The sequence below is a fragment of the Nerophis ophidion genome, linkage group LG03 (assembly GCF_033978795.1).
Source record: "Nerophis ophidion isolate RoL-2023_Sa linkage group LG03, RoL_Noph_v1.0, whole genome shotgun sequence".
Taxonomy (NCBI): domain Eukaryota; kingdom Metazoa; phylum Chordata; class Actinopteri; order Syngnathiformes; family Syngnathidae; genus Nerophis; species Nerophis ophidion.
The window spans coordinates 18,807,176-18,828,280 of NC_084613.1; the positions used below are offsets into that span (position 1 = coordinate 18,807,176).

Below are 21,105 nucleotides of genomic sequence, written 5' to 3' on the forward strand. Positions count from 1 at the left end.
TGATGGCATGAAAGACGATAAACTATAAACTTCAACTTGCACTGTGGCAGAACTATGAACAACTAAAACAAAAACACTTACTGTGACCAAAACAAGGGGCATGGATAACAGGGTGCGTAGCAGGTAATCGTGAAGGCATGAAGGCAAGCACATGCAAAAATCCCAGACTGATGGACAGAAAGTAAAATCCTTAAATATTAGCAGTGGTAATAAGAAACAGGTGTGAGAGCTGAGGGACGGGGCGTGACTAGGATGGCAAGGTGAAAATCAATGGGTTGGCATGGAAACAAACAAAACCAGGAAATGCAAAACGTGAAGCAAGAGTCCAAAAACAAAACAAAACATGATCAAACATAAAACCAGATTAGCAGGCATGACACGTTCCACTTGGACACACACATTTGCTTGTTGCTGTTTTTTTTTTAATTTCATTACGGCTGTTATCGGAGAAAAATCCATAAATTAGCCGCACCGTTTTATAAGCCGCAGGAGACAAAGTGTAGGAAAAAAGTAACGGCTCATAGTCCGGAATGTAATATGTAATATGATTTACAGTAATGCACTGTAAAATCAACAATGATTGATTTTACAGTAAAAAAAAAAATGGCAGTCAGTCACCAAAATTTTACTTGAAAAAAAACCCAGCGGTACTCTTTTTCAATTTATAGTACGTGGGTGTAAAAAATAAATTAAAAAAAACACACGTTTATTTGATATAATTAAATTGTAAATATATTCCATAATTGTATTTAATGATTAAATAATTGGGCTTCACGGTGGCAGATGGGTTAGTGTGTCTGCCTCACAATACGAAGGTCCTGCAGTCCTGGGTTCAATCCCAGGCTCGGGATCTTTCTTTGTGGAGTTTGCATGTTCTCCCCGTGAATGGATGGGTTTAATCATTATTTTATTTAATATTAAAATATATAATATTTGATATGTCTTATTAAATAAAATAAAAAAAAATCTGGCAACTGACCTTCCAATTGTTACCGTAAAATCTACCGATTCCTCCTAATAACAGTCAGTGTCCAAGCCTCGCAGCAGGAACCCTACCTGTTTTGTTTTGTTTTTTTCCCCGTCTTATTTAATGGTCGCACTCTCCCCTGGAGCCCAGCGGTCTAATGAAGTCCGTTCAGAGCTTCATTAAGGTTGAAGGCCTCGCAATAAAAGAGAAAATAAAAAAGAGACCAAGCGGTTCCAAAAAAAAAAAAAAAAAAAAAAAACAAGAGCTTGTTAACAACATTACACCTAAGCAACACGTAGAGATCCAAAGCCCGGGGACCCGCGGGGGGTCGCTGTCGGCAAGTGTGCCGCGCTTTCGTGGATAAACAACACGGCGGTGGAGTGGCCGCCATTTGCACCGCCTATGGTCCTCCTGGAAGCTCTCAGAACACGGGCGGCCACAACATTAGGTACTCGGCGATGCGATACCACACGGTCCACATTCCCCCCCCGTCCGGTAATTTCCACTTCCACGCTGAGTACTGAAGAGTTCAACTCAAATGCCGTACGAGAAATGTTGGAATACAGTCGGAAGGGGATTCATACGGCCCCGTTCCTCACGGTTTACCTGACAAGTGAAACGTGACAAACTGGTTTTGGGGCCGCCAGATGTCAATACCGTGTTGAATATCTTAAAATGTGTTTCCTGGCAGTTGCTATGTAGAGTGGCGCTTTCCATCATTTTCAGCAGACTGCATTGCAAAATGATTAACCCTCCTCCTCTTACGCGAGAGGGGTTGTATGAATCTTTTCCCTCATGTCGGCTTTAAAAAAAAAAAGTGAAAATTGTTCTTATTTTCAGTGGGATTTTTGGGATAATGTGGAATTGTGTGGAATTTTTTTGTGGAAATGAATAAAATGTTTTGATGTTAAATCGGTTTTGATCGTTGGAGAAATATACAAATCGTACGCCGTGTTCGTACAAAAAACGCAGAGTAAAACTTTTTACGTACGCTACAACGCGGAAACCAATGTGCTGGACGTAAAGTGGCACGCAAGTTCATTACAGGAAGTAACTTTTTGAAAGCAGCGCCAAAGTAAAATGAACTTGATATCAAATAGAAGTAGACAACATCACACAGCAAACAACATGTAGGCTAAGTACTGACTACTACTACTACGAGGGAATAATGAACAACAACTCAATGATTGAAGTGGCCTACGATACCCGGTAATGGACAAGGAGACTGCAGCCACGGAACCGTATTTAATCTCTTTATCAATTAGTGGTAACACAGCTGCTGTAAGTGCCGCTGAGCTTAAACGCTCTTGCCTTTTAAAAAGCACATGCGCACACTCTGCTCTCATGAAACGTCGCTCAAGTGCTTATGCCATACACACTGTAGTGGCACTGTCCGCTTTAGTAGAGTGTTGAATATCATAAAATATGTTTTGTGGCAATTACAACTTTGACCACAGCGTCAGTTGCTATGTAGAGTGGCGCTTTCCATCATTTTCAAGAGACTGCATTGCAAAATGATCACTGAAAAAAGGTTTAAAGTTCCAGTGGGGGAACATTTCAATTGAACAACGTCCCACTGGGACAATGTTTCACTTGGAGAACGTACCACATGGACAACGATCCACTAGGAAACCGCCGAAAGTTCCACTGTGGGAAGATTTCACTTTGACAACGTCCCACTGGGACAAGGTTACATTTGGAGAACATCGCAATGGAAAAATGTTCTACTGAGAGAACATTTAACTTGGACAACGTTCCACTAGGACAGTGTTCCACTTGTACAACATTCCACTGGCACAATGTTCCATTTGGATAACCTTCCACTGGCAGAATATTTCGCTGGGACAACGTTCCACTGGTACAACATTCAAAGATCCACTGGGAGGCAATTTCATTTTGACAATGCTCCTCTGGGACACAATAATTCACTGGGATAACATTCTAAATGGAGAATGTTCCACTAAGACAACGTTCCACTGGGACAATGTTCCACTGAGACAACGTTCTACTGGGACAACGGTACACCGGGAGAAGGTTTCACTAGGAGAATGTTCCACTTGGACATAATTCCAATGGCACAACGTTCCACTGGCACATTGTTCCACTGGGAGAACATTTCACTTGAACAATGTTCCACTAGGACAAGGTTTCACTTGAAGAATGTTCCACTAGGAAAACATTCCACTGGGACAACGTTACACTTGGACAACATTGCATTTGGAGACCATTCCACTTGGACAACATTACTCTGGGACAACGTTCCACTGGGACATTGTTCCACTGGGAAAACACTTCACTTGAAGAATGTTCAATGGGACAACATTCCACTGGTACATTGTTCCACTGGGAGAACATTTCACTCAAACAAAATTCCACTGAAACAACGCTTTACTGTGACACAGTTCCACTTGGAGAACGTTCCTCTTGGACAACCTTCCGCTGGGACAATGTTCCACTGGGGGGAAATTTCACTAGGAAAACATTTCACTTGAACAACATTCCATTTGGAGAACATTCCATTTTGAGAACATTCCACTTGGACAACATTCCACTGGGACTACGTTCCACTGGGAGAATATTCCACTTGGACAACATTCCATTTGGAGAACATTCCACTTGGAGAACATTCCATTTGGACAATGTTCCACTGGGAGAACATTCCAGTTGGACAACATTCCATTTGGAGAACATTCCACTTGGAGAACATTCCAATTGGACAATGTTCCACTGGGAGAACATTTCACTTTAATTATGTTCCACGGGACAACGTTACACTGAGACAAGTTTCCACTAGGAGAACGTTCGGATAAGCGGAAGAAGATGGATGGATTGTTGGATGGATGGGACTAGGTTCCACTTGGACAACGTTAAACTGGGACAGTGTTCCACTGGGGGAACATTTCACTGGGACAACATTTCACTCGGACAATGTTCCACTTGGACAAGGATCCACTTGGACAAGGTTCCACTGGGATAAGGTTCCACTGAGAGAACAATTCACTTAAACAATGTTCCACTGGGAGAACAATTCACTTGAACAATGTTCCACTAGGACAAGGTTTCACATGGACAATGTTCCACTTGGAGAACTTTCCACTTGGAAAACATTCCACTGGGACAATGTTCCATTTGGACAACATTCCATTTGGAGAACATTCCACTTGGACAACATTACTATGGGACAACGTTCCACCGGGACAACATTTCACTGGCACATTGTTCCACAGGGAGAACATTTCACTCGAACAATTTTCCACTGGGACAGAGTTCCACTTGTAAAACGTTCCACTTGGACAATATTCCAGTGGGACAATGTTCAACTGGGCAAGCATTTCACTGGGAAAATTATCCACTTGGACGACAATCCATTTGGAGAACATTCCACTTGGACAACATTCTTTTTGGAGAACATTCAACTTAGACAACATTCTTTTTGGAGAACATTCAACTTAGACAACATTCCACTGGGACAACGTTCCACTCAGAGAACATTTCACTTTAACAATGTTCCACTGGGACAAGGTTACACTGGGACAGCGTTCCACTGGGACAGTGTTCCACTGGAGGAACATTTCACTGAGAAAACATTTCACTGGGAAAACGTTCCACTTGGACAAGGTTCCACTGGGACATTGTTCCACTCGGAGAACATTTCACTTTAACAATGTTCCACTGGGACAAGGTTCCACTTGGACAAGGTTACACTGGGAAAGCGTTCCACTGGAGGAACATTTCACTGAGAAAACATTTCACTGGGACAACGTTCCACCTGGACAAGGTTCCACTGGGACATTGTTCCACTCGGAGAACATTTCACTTTAACAATGTTCCACTGGGACAAGGTTCCACTTGGACAAGGTTACACTGGGACAGCGTTCCACTGGAGGAACATTTCACTGGGACAACGTTCCACTTGGAAAAGGTTCCACTGGGACATTGTTACACTCGGAGAACATTTCACTTTAACAATGTTCCACTGGGACAAGGTTACACTTGGACAAGGTTACACTGGGACAGCGTTCCACTGGAGGAACATTTCACTGAGAAAACATTTCACTGGGACAACGTTCCGCTTGGACAAGGTTCCACTGGGACATTGTTCCAATCGGAGAACATTTCACTTGAACAATGTTCCACTGGGACAACCCTACCCTGGGACAACGTTCCACTTGGACAACGTTCCACTGGGACAACATTCCACTCAGGCAGTTCTTAGGTGAGATCCACCCAGGAATGGGGTCAAATAAATCCCTTCTCTACTGTAAACCTTCTTGTGACAAAGAAATAACAAAATAAAATATCATGTTAGTAATAATACACAATATAATAAGATGGAATAACAAAATAAGATGTGATGTTTATAATAGCACACAACATAACAAGATGTAATAACAAAATAAAATATCATGTTAATAATAATACACAACATAATAAGATAAATAAATAATGGATTTAAAATCAGATTGTATCCCCTGAATGTCAACACACACACATGGAGTCAAAAGATCGGAACTTCTCGGTGTTGGAACGTGTTCAATCAGCTAAGAAACGTGGACGTAGTTGAGCACCAGAAAATGCAAGCAAACAACCCCAATAAAATCAAATAAAAACCCCAAAACCGGTGAAGTTGGTAGGGTATGTAAATTGTAAATAAAAACAGAATACAATGGTTTTTAAGTCATTTTCAACCTATATTCAATTGAATAGACTGCAAAGACAAGATATATAATGTTCCAACTGAGAAACGTTGTTATTTTTTTGCAAATATTAGCTCATTTGGAATTTGAATCCTGCAACATGTTTCAAAAAAGCTGGCACGAGTGGCAAAAACGACTGAGAAAGTTGTGGAATGCTCGTCAAACACTTATTTGGAACGTCCCACAGGTGAACAGGCTAATTGGGAACAGGTGGGTGCCACGATTGGGTATAAAAGCAGCTTCCATGAAATGCTCCGTCATTCACAAAAAAGGATGGGGCGAGGGTCGCCACTTTGTGAACAAAAGCGTCAGCAAATTGTCGAACAGTTTAAGAACAACATTTCTCAACCAGCTATTGCATGGAATTTAGGGATTTCACTATCTACGGTTCAGAGAATCTGGAGAAATCACGGCATGTAACATTGAATGCCCGTGACCTTGAATGCCTCAGGTGGTACTGCATCCAAAAGCGACATCAGTGTGTAAAGGATATCACTACATGGGCTCAGGAACACTTCAGAAAACCACTGTCGGTAACGACAGTTCGTCACAACATCTGTAAGTACAAATTTAAACTATTATGCAAAGCGAAAGCCGTTTATCAACAACACCCTAGCTCATCTAAGATGGACTGATGAAAGGTGGAAAAGTGTTCTGTGGTCTGACGAGTCCACATTTCAAATTGTTTTCGGAAACTGTGGACGTCGTCTCCTCTGGACCAAAGAGGAAAAGAACCATCCGGATTGTTTTAGGCGCAAAGTTCAAAAGCCAGCATTTGTGATGGTATAGGGGTGTATTAGTGCCCAAGGCATGGGTAACTCACACATCTGTGAAGGCACCATTAATGCTGAAAGGTACAAACAGGTTTTGGAGCAACATATGTTGTCATCCAAGCAACATTATCATGGACGCCCCTGCTTATTTCAGCAAGACAATGTCAAGCCACGTGTTACAACAGTGTGGCTTCATAGTAAAAGAGTGCGGGTACTAGAATGGCCTGCCTGTAGTCCAGACATGGCTCCCATTGAAAATGTGTGGCACAATATTAAGCCTAAAATACCACAACAGAGACCCCGGACTGTTGAACAACTTAAGCTGTACATCAAGCAAGAATGGGAAACAATTACACCTGAAAAGCTTCAAAAATTGGTTTCCTCAGTTCCCAAACATTTACTGAGTGTTGTTAAAAGGAAAGGTCATGTAACACAGTGGTAAAAAATGCCCCTGTGCCAACTTTTTTGCAATGTGTTGCTGCCATTAAATTCTAAGTCAATGATTATTTGCCCCAAAAAATGTTTGTTTCTCAGTGAGAACATTAAATATTTTGTCTTTGCAGTCTATTCAATTGATTATAAGTTGAAAAGGATTTGCTAATCATTAGGGACCAAATCTCCCTTTGGGACAGAGAACCCTATTGTATTTCTAAGGTTTTATTATTATTATTATTCCGCCGCCTTTTTGAGTTGTAATTTGATTTCCTTAACATGCTTCAAAACTCACCAAATTTAACACACACATCAGGACTGGCGAAAATTGCGATATAATCCAAAACTCAAAATTGCGCTCTAGCGCCCCCTAGGAAAAACACACACAAAACTGTGTGTAACTTCCATTAAGAATGTCGTGGACACATGAAACAAAAACATTTATGTAGGTCTGACTTAGACCTAGATTTCATACACTCACATCTTTCAGCAAAAATCAACAGGAAGTTGGCAATAACCCCTTCAAAACAAAAGTTTCCTAAAACATGTCATTTTTGTCTCTTTCAGCTGTAATTTGACCTGTAATGCTTCAAAACTCACCAAACTGGACACACACATCAGGACTGGCGAAAATTGCGATCTAATAAAAAAACAAAAAAACCCAAAACTCAAAATTGCACTCCAGCGCCCCCTAGGAATAAAACACAGACAGAACTGGTCCTAGGAAGAAAACACAGACAAAACTGCTTGTAACTTCCGGTAGAAATGTCGTAGAGACATGAAACAAAAACTTCTATGTAGGTCTCACTTAGACCTACATTTCATTCATTTACACCCTTCATCAAAAATCAACAGGAAGTTGGCAATTACCACTTCAAAACAAAAGTTTTGTAAATACCTACCACCTTTTTTCAAACATTATCTCCTCTGAGCACGTTTGTTGTGTCGGCATCAAACTAACACAGTAAAGAGATTGAACCCTTCTGATTAAAATTTGATGAAAGAGTTTTTCTAACTGCTCCGGTTTTGATTTGACGAGCCTTCAAAGAACTGCTGCGCTGATGCTGCCTCAAGATGGCCGCTTAAAAGCAGGAAGCACCAGCGTGACCACACAATGCAGAGAAGGTAGGTACTGTGCGGGTAAAGATATATTGACTGGGTGAAAGAAGGAGGCACCAGTTTGACTCCAGGATACAAAGAAGGTAGGTAATGTGCAGGTAAAGATATGTTGTCTGGGTGATGGCAGGAAGCACCAGCGTGTATGGGTGGAAGAAAGAAGGACCAGTGTGACCCCAGGATGCAGGGAAAGTAGGTAATGTGCAGGTAAAGATATGTTGATGTCAGGCTTGCCACTGACAGTTTGTTTGTGTTTTAGTTTCTCCTCTTTGTGTTTAGTATTTCCTGTCCTTAGTTCCTGTCAGCACTCTTATTTTGGTTTAGCTTCCTGTTTGTCTCCCTTAGTGCTTTGTTTCTCCTCAGCTGTGGGTGATTGGCACCTGATGTCAATCAGCCAGCTCCTATTTTACCTCCTTTGTTCCTCCAGTCAGGGCTGGATTATTGTCGCTCTTGTGTTGTTGCTACCTGTCGTGATTTGTCGATGTCATCATTGCAGCTTCTACCTGTCCTGCTACTATTAGTACTTGTCGTCGTAGCGGTAAGCTGTTCCTGTCAGCTATTTGCAGTTTGTTTTCTCCTAGCTTTTTGGTTTTGTGTTTTGTTGTTAGCCATTAGCTGTTTCCAGGTTTTCTGTTTCCTGCTAGATACCTGTTAGCTTCCACGCTAGGCCTTTTGTTTGTTATCCGCCCACGTGCGCGCTTTTGGTTTGAACCCTTTGTCTGGTTTTGTTCGAGTTGTTTATATTAAAACCATGTTTTCTCACTCCATGCCTGCCTCTATCTCTGCATCTTGGGGTTCGTCAACAACTAACTTCGACGGTTGAATGGGTAAAGGCGGGAAACACCAGCAAAAGTCGGTCCCGTCCATCGCTGCTTGCAGCTTTGATTGTATTCTATTTTCATTTACAAATTACACAACGTGCCGACTTCACTGGTTTTGGGTTTTGTATATATTATGTCAAATATCTATATGTATATATATATATATATAAAAAAAAAAATATATATATATATATATATATATATATATGTATATATATATAAATGATAAATGGGTTGTACTTGTATAGCGCTTTTCTACCTTCAAGGTACTCAAAGCGCTTTGACACTACTTCCACATTTACCCATTCACACACACATTCACACACTGATGGAGGGAGCTGCCATGCAAGGCGCCAACCAGCACCCATCAGGAGCAAGGGTGAAGTGTCTTGCTCAGGACACAACGGACGTGACGAGGTTGGTACTGGGTGGGATTTGAACCCGGGACCCTCGGGTTGCACACGGCCACTCTCCCACTGCGCCACACCGTCCCTAATATATATGATTCTTTGCATGTGATCTAATTGGAGCGTGTACCTAATGAATTGTCCACATGATATAAAAAAATAAAATAAAATAAATACATATTGGGGTTTTTTAAATGACATATTTCTCCTTTAAATTTCCAGACAGTTAAGGTAATAAATAGCGAGCAAAATTGCCTTGCTTGCAAAGTGGAAATGCGAAATTAAAAAGATTGGAAGGCAAGGAGAGAGGACGAATAGAAAGGACGAGCGGGCGGAAGAGGCAACTCGTCGCAGGCGACGCTGTGCGACGGCCATCGATCGCCCGCCGGTGATCGATGGCGCCCTTTGTGATCCCGTCATAACGCCACAATTACAGGGTCACGCTGTGCATGTGTGTGTGTGTGTGTGTGTGTGTGTGTGTGTGTGTGTGTGTGTGTGTGTGTGTCTCAATAGAAGGCAGAGCATAAAAGGTGAGGTCGAGACCTGCCTGTTATTACCATGGTCCAATAAGACCAGGATCAATAACAACCAAAGCACACAATGGGCGCCTTGGAAAGGAATTACAGAATTTAACACGTAGTCAGGAGGACACACAGTGTTCTGTGTGTGTGTGTGTGTGTGTGTGTGTGTGTGTGTGTGTGTGTGTGTGTGTTCTTGTATTTCTACCCTTCTTGACACATCAACAAGGAAAAGTACCTTCCATATGAGGACCGGTAAACAACTTAGGACATACATTATGGTCCCAAAACGGAACACAATAGTATCTAATAGAGAATGTCTCATTTGCACCCCTGGTGGTGAAATCTATCAAAATGAGGGTGGTCCCAAAAAGAAAGGGATTTTTCAAATTGATGGTGCGCCGGTTTTGAAAGTGCTCCCATTATGTTCAACATATGAAATAACAAGTGTGTGTAAGAAATTGAAATGCACCACTTTGGCCAAAATAAATACAATAACTATGCATATAGAGACATACTGTAATAACTTGAAGTAAGTAAACATGATGAAAAAAAATAGAAACAAAAAAATTAAATTAAATACAAATGAACTAAGATCAGTCTTTTTCATCACAATGTGTCGACTTTTTTCCTATAAAATTGGGAACAATTTCTCATGTTCTTTCTGTTTCTGTATTATTGAAATATTTTCTCGTAAAATTATTACTTTTTAATGCAATATAAAATTATGACTTTTATCACAATATTGCAACTTTTTTTGTTGTTCTGGTAGAATTGTGACTTTTTTTTGAGTGAAATGGTGACTTTTGTCATAATTTTGCCAAGTAAAATTCAGATTGTTATTACTGTATTATTATTGCCAAAATCTACACGTTTTCTTACGAAATTGTGACTTCTGTCAAGAAAAATTACGACGCTTTTCATAAAATTTCCAAAATGATAAGCTTTTTTTGTAAAACTGTCTCTATTATTGAGTAAAATTCCAACTTTTATCATAACGTTGCACATTTTTTTTGACTAAATTCTATTTGTTATTACTGTATTAATCTTGGCAAAATTGTAACGTTTTCTTATGAAATTGTGACTTTTGTCAAGTAAAATTACGACGCTTTTCATAAAATTGCCAAAATTATAAGCTTTTTTTGTAAAACTGTCTCTATTATTGAGTAAAATTCCAACTTTTATCATAACGTTGCACATTTTTTTTGACTAAATTCTATTTGTTATTACCGTATTAATATTGACAAAATTGTAAAGTTTTCTTATGAAATTGTGACTTTTGTCAAGTAAAATTACGACGCTTTTCATAAAATTGCCAAAATGATAAGCTTTTTTTGTAAAACTGCATCTATTATTGAGTAAAATTCCAATTTTTCTCACAATATTGCACATTTTTCTTGTAAAATTTTGACTAAATTCTGATTGTTACTACTGTATTAATATTGCCAAAATGTTAAAATTTTCTTATGAAATTGTGACTTTTGTCAAGTAAAATTACGACGCTTTTCATAAAATTGCCAAAATGTTGAGCTTTTTTTTGGAAAACTGCATCTACTATTTAGTAAAATTCCAACTTTTATCATAATATTGCACATTTTACTTGAAAATGTTTTGACTTGTGTTGAGTAAAGTGACAACTTTTATTTTCCATCCATCCATCCATTTTCTACCGCTTATTCCCTTTCGGGGTCGCGGGGGGCGCTGGCGCCTATCTCAGCTACAATCGGGCGGAAGGCAGGGTACACCCTGGACAAGTCGCCACCTCATCGCAGGGCCAACACAGATAGACAGACAACATTCACACTCACATTCACACACTAGGGCCAATTTAGTGTTGCCAATCAACCTATCCCCAGGTGCATGTCTTTGGAAGTGGGAGGAAGCCGGAGTACCCGGAGGGAACCCACGCAGTCACGGGGAGAACATGCAAACTCCACACAGAAAGATCCCGCGCCTGGATTTGAACCCCAGACTACTCAGGATCTTCGTATTGTGAGGCAGACGCACTAACCCCTCTGCCACCGTGAAGCCCAACTTTTATTTTAATACTGCCAAAATTCTAAGATTTTCTTGTGAAATTGTTAACTTTTTCTTGTGAAATTCCAACTAATTTTTCACAACAAGCTTTTCTATATTTGCATAGTATGTATGTTTTATTAATGTTGTAACTACAAATCTGCAAAATGGTGACATTTGTCATATAAAATACAGACTTGTGTCACGATATTGCCATTTTTTTTATTGTTCTGGTAAAATAGTGACTTTTTTTTGGCAAAATGATGACTTATCATAATTTTTCCAAGTAAAATTCTGATTGTTACTATTAACATTGCCGAAATTTTAAAGTTTTCTCATGAATTTATGACTTGTGTCAGGTAAAATTACGACGCTTTTCATAATATTGCCAAAATGTTAAGTTTTTTTTGTAAAACTGCGATTGTTATTGAGTAAAATTCCAACTTTCATCACAATAGTGCACATTTTCTTGTAAAATGTTGACTTACGTTAAGTAAAGTGACAACTTTTATTTTAATACTGCTAAAATTCTAAGATTTTGTTGTGAAATTCCAACTAATTTTTCACAACAAGCTTTTTTATATTTGCATAGTATGTATGTTTTATTAATGTTGTAAATACAAATCTGCAAAATGGTGACATTTGTCATATCAAATTCTGACTTTTGTCACAATATTGCCAATTTTTTTATTGTTCTGGTAAAAATAGTGACTTTTTTTTAACAAAATGATGACTTTTATCATAATTTTTCCAAGTAAAATTCCGATTGTTATTATTAATATTGCCGAAATGTTAAAGTTTTCTCATTAATGTATGACTTTTGTCAAGTAAAATTACGACGCTTTTCATAAAATTGCCAAAATGTTAAGCTTTTTCTGTAAAACTGCATCTATTATAGAGTAAAATTCCAACTTTTATCACAATATTGCACATTTTACTTGTAAAATTTTGACTTGCGTTAATTAAAGTGACAACTTTTATTTTAATACTGCTAAAATTCGAAGATTTTGTTGTGAAATTGTGAACTTTTTCTTGTTAAATTCCAACAAATTTTTCACAACAAGCTATTTTATACTTGCATAGTATGTATGTTTTATTAATGTTGTAAATACAAATCTGCAAAATGGTTACATTTTTCATATAGAATTCTGACTTTTATCACAATATTGCCACTTTTTTTGTTGTTCTGGTAGAATAGTGACTTTTTTTGAGTAAAATTACGACTTTTGTCATAATTTTGCCAAGTAGAATTCTGATTGTTATTACTGTCTTAATATTGCCAAAATGTTAACATTTTCTTATGAAATTGTGACTTTTGTCAAGTAAAATTACGACGCTTTTCATAAAATTGCCAAAATGTTGAGCTTTTTCTGTAAAACTGCATCTACTATTGAGTAAAATTCCAACTTTTATCCCAATATTGCACATTTAACTTGTAAAATTTTGATTTGCGTTGAGTAAAGTGAAATTTTTTATTTTAATACTGCCAAAATTCAAAGATTTTCTTGTGAAATTGTGAACTTTTTCTTGTGAAATTCCAACAAATTTTTCACAACAAGCTTTTTTATATTTGCATAGTATGTATGTTTTATTAATGTTGTGAATACAAATTTGCAACATGGTGACATTTGTCATATAAAATTCTGACTTTTGTCACGATATTGCCAATTTTTTTATTGTTCTGGTAAAATAGTTACTTTTTTTTTTTTTAGCAAAATGATGACTTTTATCATAATTTTTCCAAGTAAAATTCCGATTGTTATTATTAATATTGCCAAAATTTTAAATTTTTCTCATGAATTTATGACTTTTGTCAAGTAAAATTACGACTCTTTTCATAATATTGCCAAAATGTTAAGCTTTTTTTTGTAAAACTGCGACTGTTATTGAGTAAAATTGCAACTTTTATCACAATATTGCACGTTTTTCTTGTAAAATTTTGACTTGCGTTGAGTAAAATGGCGACTTTTACTATAATACTTTCAAAATTCAAACATTTTCTCGTGAAATTGTGAACTTCTTGTGAAATTCTGACTAATTTTCCACAACAAGCTTTTTTATATTTGCATAGTATGTATATATTATTAATGTTGTAAATACAAATCTTTATATATCTAGAAAGGGTGGTCCTAAAGATGGAGGCATTATTCGGAGGCCTCAAGAAGGTAACAAATACAAGAATCTGCATGCGTGTGAGTGTGTGTGTGCGTGTGTGCGCGTGTGTGCGTATTTTGGTGTGTGCGTGTGTGTGTGTGTGGGACTCCTTACCTGGATCTGTTGTTGGAGAACGTTGATCTTGTGTTGCTGCTGCAGGAGTTGCTGCTGCTGTCTGCTAATCTGCACACACACCATCAACATAGATGTCACACCATCACATTTTATTTTGTAGTCAAATAAAAAAAGTTCATGTCGACGACATTTTCGCTCCGATTGTTGTTTTAGAGCAAGGGCTGTCCAAACATCTTCCCACTGAGGGTCATTTTGATTTTTGTAATTTTCAAAATTAATAGATAATACTGATAATTGTTTACTGCGATGAGGTGGCGAGTTGTCCAGGGTGCCCGAATGCAGCTGAGATAGGCTCCAGCACCCCCAGCAACCCCAAAAAGGGACAAGCGGTAGGAAATGGATGGATGCATGGATTTTTGTTTACTTGTACAACTCCACTCAAGTTTGGTCCCAAGGACCCAGAAGGGTCTCAGTCATAACTGTGGAGAGACGGAGCAGACAGCAGGCTAGGACAAACGGTTGTCCTGCCCAAAATGGCGGCCAGGAGGCGGAGCACGCCTGGAGCGACACTGGAGCCATCAGAGTCAGGTGCGTAGTTCACACACCTGCTCTCAATCCCTACATCTTCTTCTGCAGCATAAAAGGAGAGAAGGAGGAACAATCGGGGCAGAAGTAGGAGAGGAACCACCTGAGAAGGAAGACCACGAACGAGACGAGAGAGACCCAGAGCGAGATGAGCCCCCGCGGACGACGCAGCCACCGGCCACCAAAAGGTGTGCCGCAACGAGCAGGAAGAAACGGCGCGCTAGAAATTAGCGCGACCGACTGGCAAGAAACTATGTTTATTGAAACAATAAACCCGAGTCAAACCTGCTACAATGCGTCCTGTATCGATTGCCACTGCAACCCACACGACGACCGCTGGAGACCTGTCACAATAACATTTTTTAAAATAAGTATTATTTTTGTTTTTTATTGTCACGCTTAAATATTGAAGATCAACTTCAGGTCTATATGTCGATTTTAAAGTTAAACAGCATTTTTAAATGTTTATATTTTATGCCCCATTTGTCAAAGAAAATCTTGTTATTTTATGGCAAATAAATGATAAATGATAAATGGGTTGTACTTGTATAGCGCTTTTCTACATTCGAGGTACTCAAAGCGCTTTGACACTACTTCCACATTCACCCATTCACACACACATTCACACACTGATGGAGGGAGCTGCCATGCAAGGCGCTAACCAGCATCCATCAGGAGCAAGGATGAACTGTCCTGCTCAGGACACAACGAACGTGACAAGGTTGGTACTAGGTGGGGATTGGACCAGGGACCCTCGGGTTGCGCCACGTCGTCCCTGTTATTAAATAATTAAATAATTTAAATAGTTATTAAATAATTGACACAATTTGCAACATTTTCCCCAAACATTATAAATACGATATTTGATGTGAAGTAATTGGAGCCTTAAAAAGGTCATTGATTTTGATTCATTATTATTTTTTGAGCAACGAGTGTTAAAAAAAAATCTAACAAAAATTAATGGGGATCCAAAAAGGGTTCCAGTTATAAATGTGTTCAAAATAATTCATAAATTTTTATTTGTTTTTACTTAAAAAAAACGGGGTGTATCAGTAAACGCAATAATTCATTCATTCATTTTTCATTTATTTCAGGCAATGACATAAAAAAAAAGTACAAAGTTGACAACACACAATGGGGTCACCAACCTTTTTGAAACCAAGAGCTATTTCTTGGGTACTGATTAATGCGAAGGGCTACCAGTTTGATACACACTTAAATAAATTGCCAGAAATAGCCAATTTGCTCAATTTACCTTTAATATATATATATATATATATATATATATATATATATATATATATATATATATATATACAAAAGGGGTATTTCTGTCTGTCATTCCGTCGTACATTTTTTTCATTTTAAGGAAGGTTTTTTGTAGAGAATAAATGATGAACAAAACACTTAATTGAACAGTTTAAAAGAGGAGAAAACATGAAAAATATGAAAATCAAATTTTGAAACATAGTCAATCTTCAATTTCGACTCTTTAAAATTCTAAATTCAACCGAAAAAAAATAATATAAAAACTACCTAATTCGAATCTTTTTGAAAAAAAAAAAAATAATTTATGGAACATCATTAGTAATTTTTCCTGATTAAGATCAAATTTAGAATTTTGATGACATGTTTTAAATAGGTTAAAATCCAATCTGCACTTTGTTAGAATATACAACAAATTGGACCAAGCTATGTTTCTAACAAAGACAAATCATTATTTCTTCTAGATTTTCCAGAACAAAAATTTTAAAAGATATTCAAAAGACTTTAAAATAAGATTTAAATTTGAGTCTACAATTTTATAGATTTACCAGAATATTTTTTTTGAATTTTAATCATAATAAGTTTGAAGAAATATTTCACAAATATTGTTCGTTGAAAAAACAGAAGCTAAAATGAAGAATTAAATTAAAATGTATTTATTATTCTTTACAATAATAAAATAAAAATTACATGAACATTGATTGTCAGGAAAGAAGAGGAAGGAATTTAAAAGGTAAAAAGGTACATGTGTTTAAAAATCATAAAATCATTTTTAAGGTTATATTTTTTCTTTAAAATTGTCTTTCTGAAAGTTATAAGAAGCAAAGTAAAAAAATAAAATGAATTTATTTAAACAAGTGAAGACCAAGTATTTTCTTGGATTTTCAAATTCTATTTGATTTTAGTCCCTCTTAGAATTAAAAATGTTGAGCAAAGCGAGACCAGCTTGCTAGTAAATAAATAAAATTTAAAAAATAGAGGCAGCTCACTGGTAAGTGCTGCTATTTGAGCTATTTTTAGAACAGGCCAGCGGGCTACTCATCTGGTCCTTACCTGGGCACCGCGTTGGTGACCCCTGATGTACAGTATGTAATCCATGATTGTCCAGTTTTGCCTGAAAGGGAGTGGGAAGAAGATAACTTAATAATAACGAATTTGTGAAAATTAAGTTTAACGACTTTTTTTTGAGGCGCAGTTAGCGTGCGCACTTCCTGTGTGAGTCTCAGGGGAAAGCAGCAGCAAGAGCGCTGATGTCGAGACATGACGAGCAAGCAAAAAACAAAGAATGTCAAGTTTGTCTTCAAAGTCTGGCCGGTGGCTCTCTCGACAAGACCTAATGATAACTTGGCAGCTTGTAATTTGACCCTGGGTGTTGAAATAATAACTGATGTAAACCTCAATTATTTTCTTACTGTGATTTTTCTTATTTACTATGCTTTTTATATTCCGTTGTCCCTCCACTTCATATTTTTGAAGCATATTCTACACCAGGGGTCACCAACCCGGTGCCCGCGGGCACCAGGTAGCCCGTAAGGACCAGATGAGTAGCCCGCTGGCCTGTTCTAAAAATAGCTCAAATAGCAGCACTTACCAGTGAGCTGCCTCTATTTTTTAAATTGTATTTATTTACTAGCAAGCTGGTCTCGCTTTGCTCAACATTTTTAATTCTAAGAGAGACAAAACTCAAATAGAATTTGAAAATCCAAGAAAATATTTTAAAGACTTGGTCTTCACTTGTTTAAATAAATTCATTTATTTTTTTACTTTGATTCTTATAACTTTCAGAAAGACAATTTTAGAAAAAAAATACAACCTTAAAAATGATTTTAGGATTTTTAAACACATATACCTTTTTACCTTTTAAATTCCTTCCTCTTCTTTCCTGACAATTTAAATCAATGTTCAAGTAAATTTATTGTTTTTATTGTAAAGAATAATAAATACATTTTAATTTAATTCTTCAATTTAGTTTCTGTTTTTTTGACAAAGAATATTTTTAAAATATTTCTTCAAACTTTTTATGATTAAAATAAAAACAAATATTCTGGCAAATCTAGAAAATCTTTAGAATCTTATTTCAAAGTCTTTTGAATTTCTTTTAAAATTTTTGTTCTGGAAAATCTAGAAGAAATAATGATTTGTCTTTGTCAGAAATATAGCTTAATCCAATTTGTTATATATTGTAACTAAATGCAGATTGGATTTTACCTGGGGATAGGTTGATTGGCAACACTAAATTGGCCCTAGTGTGTGAATGTGAGTGTGAATGTTGTCTGTCTATCTGTGTTGGCAACACTAAATTGGCCCTAGTGTGTGAATGTGAGTGTGAATGTTGTCTGTCTATCTGTGTTGGCCCTGCGATGAGGTGGCGACTTGTCCAGGGTGTACCCCGCCTTCCGCCCGATTGTAGCGGAGATAGGCGCCAGCACCCCCCGCGACCCCAAAAAAGGGAATAAGCGGTAGAAAATGGATGGATGGATGGATGGATTTTAACCTATTTAAAACATGTCATCAAAATTCTAAAATTAATCTTAATCAGGAAAAATTACTAATGATGTTCCATAAATTATTATTTATTTTTTTTTTCAAAAAGACTCGAATTAGCTAGTTTTTCTCTTCTTTTTTTCGGTTGAATCTTGAATTTTAAAGAGTCGAAATTGAAGATAAACTATGTTTCAAAATTTTATTTTCATTTTTTTCCCTGTTTTTTCCTCGTTTAAACCGTTCAATTAAGTGTTTTTTTCATAATTTATTCTCTACAAAAAACCTTCCGTAAAAGGAAAAAAAATGTACGACGGAACGAAAGAGAGAAATACTCATTTTTTTATATATATAGATTTATTTATTAAAGGTAAATTGAGCAAATTGGCTATTTCTGGCAATTTATTTAAGTGTGTATCAAACTGGTAGCCCTTTGCATTAATCAGTACCCAAGAAGTAGCTCTTGGTTTCAAAAAGGTTAGTGACCCCTGGTTCTATATGTTTTTGGCCTTATTTATGTCTTACATGTGATACAGTGCAGCTTTTGTTTCGTTTTCTATTACCACCACTACTTTTTCTTACGCTTTGAACCCTGCGGCTTCTAAAACGGTGCGGCTGTTAGAATAATTATGTATATATTATTGTTGGAAAAATTGTATGTAAATTATCAAAAAACTTTCAGCTCTCTGAGTTTCCAGTGAACAGATGAGAGCTGTCTTTGTTGCACCAAGCAACAAAGTCTTGTAAGATTCCGATGTGTACGTTGGAATGAGACGGAAGTGGTTATCTATTGTCCTCAAAGACCTGCCGAAGCTGAATCCAGGACGAGCCAAAGCACGAAGCATCTTCTTCTTTTGTCTTCAATGTGACCGAAAACAAAGACTGTTTACATACACCCCATTCCTGTAGTGGCATGTGTTGTTACGTAAACATTGAATATCCAAATAAAAGAGGAGATGTAGACATTTTTTGTCAGATCGTGGTGTAGGACTGTACAAAAAGTACAGTGGCCATGTCTCTCCTCAGATCTGAGTCTAAATTGAATTCTGTCTCTGTTTGATTCCTTGCCTTTTGTCTTGTTTAATAGATGTCATCAGTGGTTGAACCTGACAATTATCATCATAACTTTATGCTTAACGGCCATTGATATAAATTATTGTCAATTGTGCTGAAGTGATATTTTTGTATCTATGCAGGCTGGCAATCCGAAACAACGCCAGTTGTTTCTTATCAGTGTTGTGTCCAGATTCGGCCTGCTGATGGCCAAGGCCGAACACCGCCGTGACGCAGACAGAGCAGAGACAAGGCCGAACACCGCCGTGACGCAGACAGAGGAGAGACAAGGCCAAACACCGCCGTGACGCAGACAGTGCAGATACAAGGCGATATGACCTGCATCACCTACTTTTTATTTATTCTATAATCATATATTCTGTCTAACTGGAGTTGTCGAGATTGCCCCCTTCCCTCAGCGACAGCTTCAGTGATGTAACAGGGCTTTCCAAATAAATAGAGGAAGCGCGCGGGCTTGACTTTTAGAACGTAGTTTGGCTCTGTAACTAGAATACAGCCCGAAACACCTGTCTCCTCATGAGCTAAATTGAACTCTGTCTCTGCGTTATTCCTTGATTCTTGTCTGATTAATAGATGTCATCAGTGTTTGAACCTGACAGCGGCTGATTTATGGATTTTTCTTCCCTGACGGCCATAATGCAAGTTGTTTTCAAAAACAAACAAGCAAATACAAATACTTCCTTTTTAGAGCTTTCAACTGGAAGTCGAAGTGCCGTTCAGTCTCCTTGCCGTCCATAGCGTTCCTACGTATACCTATTCTTCATTCAGCTTTAGTTTTACAATGTAAATAAAACAAATTTGACTTACTAGACCGTACCAAGTGTGTTACCTGTGGGAGTGTTTTTATGCACAGCTGTACGTGCTGTCCTAATGTCAGCAAGCTAGCGTCGTTAGCATAAGCTAATATGCTAACACGTTTAATGTCTGTGTTAGTATTATTAACTTGCAATGGCATTCTTTATGTACTGTTTCGGTTTCACAAATTCCTCAGTAAATTCAGCAAAACGTCATCGTGGATTTATTGAGTCTGTTTAGCTGATCGGAAAATGACGATGACTTCTGTTTTGTTTGATCTCCCGTTTTACTGCCTGTGAGACCCCATTTAAAAACACTTAAGGAATGTAAATAAGCCATCCATCCATCCATTCATTTTCTACCGCTTGTCTCGTTTGGGGGGTCGCGGGGGGTCGCTGGAGCCTACCTATCTCAGCTGCATTCGGGCGGAAGGCGGAGTACACCCTGGACAAGTCGCCACCTGAGTTATTTCTGTGTAAATAACTAATTTCACAACATATTTATCTGCAACTTAATTTTTTTTTCTTTTAAAGCCAGCATCCAAAATACTGCCCGCGGGAAGTCGCAAATTTAAAAAATATATATTTTTTATTTTCTCAAATCTGTCCTTTCGAATCCATTTTCTACCGCTTGTTACTTTTGGTGTCTCCCAACCGCTCAGGCAAATCATATGGTCTAAAAATGCATGTATATATATATATATATATATATATATATATATATATATATATATATATATATATATATATATATATAAACAGTCCGGCCACCGAGTCAAAAAGTTTGGGGACCCCTGGTTTAACTGAGAGCTAGCCTGCACAGCTCGTGGGCCTAATATGATGAATTCTGTTTTGTTTGATCAGCCGTTTTACTGCCTTGTTACAAACACTGTTTAGAAACAATTAAGGTATGTAAATAAAGATATCGA

The 21,105-nt window shown here is 37.6% G+C and overlaps 1 protein-coding gene across 2 annotated transcripts in view; it reads right to left on the reverse strand.

The window, feature by feature from the left end:
* The window catches only part of LOC133549260 (transcription factor SOX-6-like), a 265,313-nt gene that overhangs the window by 96,204 nt on the left and 148,004 nt on the right, over positions 1-21,105 (reverse strand). For both annotated transcript variants that reach the window (XM_061894490.1, XM_061894489.1), the window contains exon 7: positions 14,016-14,084. In XM_061894490.1, the coding sequence (XP_061750474.1) occupies positions 14,016-14,084 (69 nt within the window). The remainder of the gene's footprint in view (positions 1-14,015; positions 14,085-21,105) is intronic.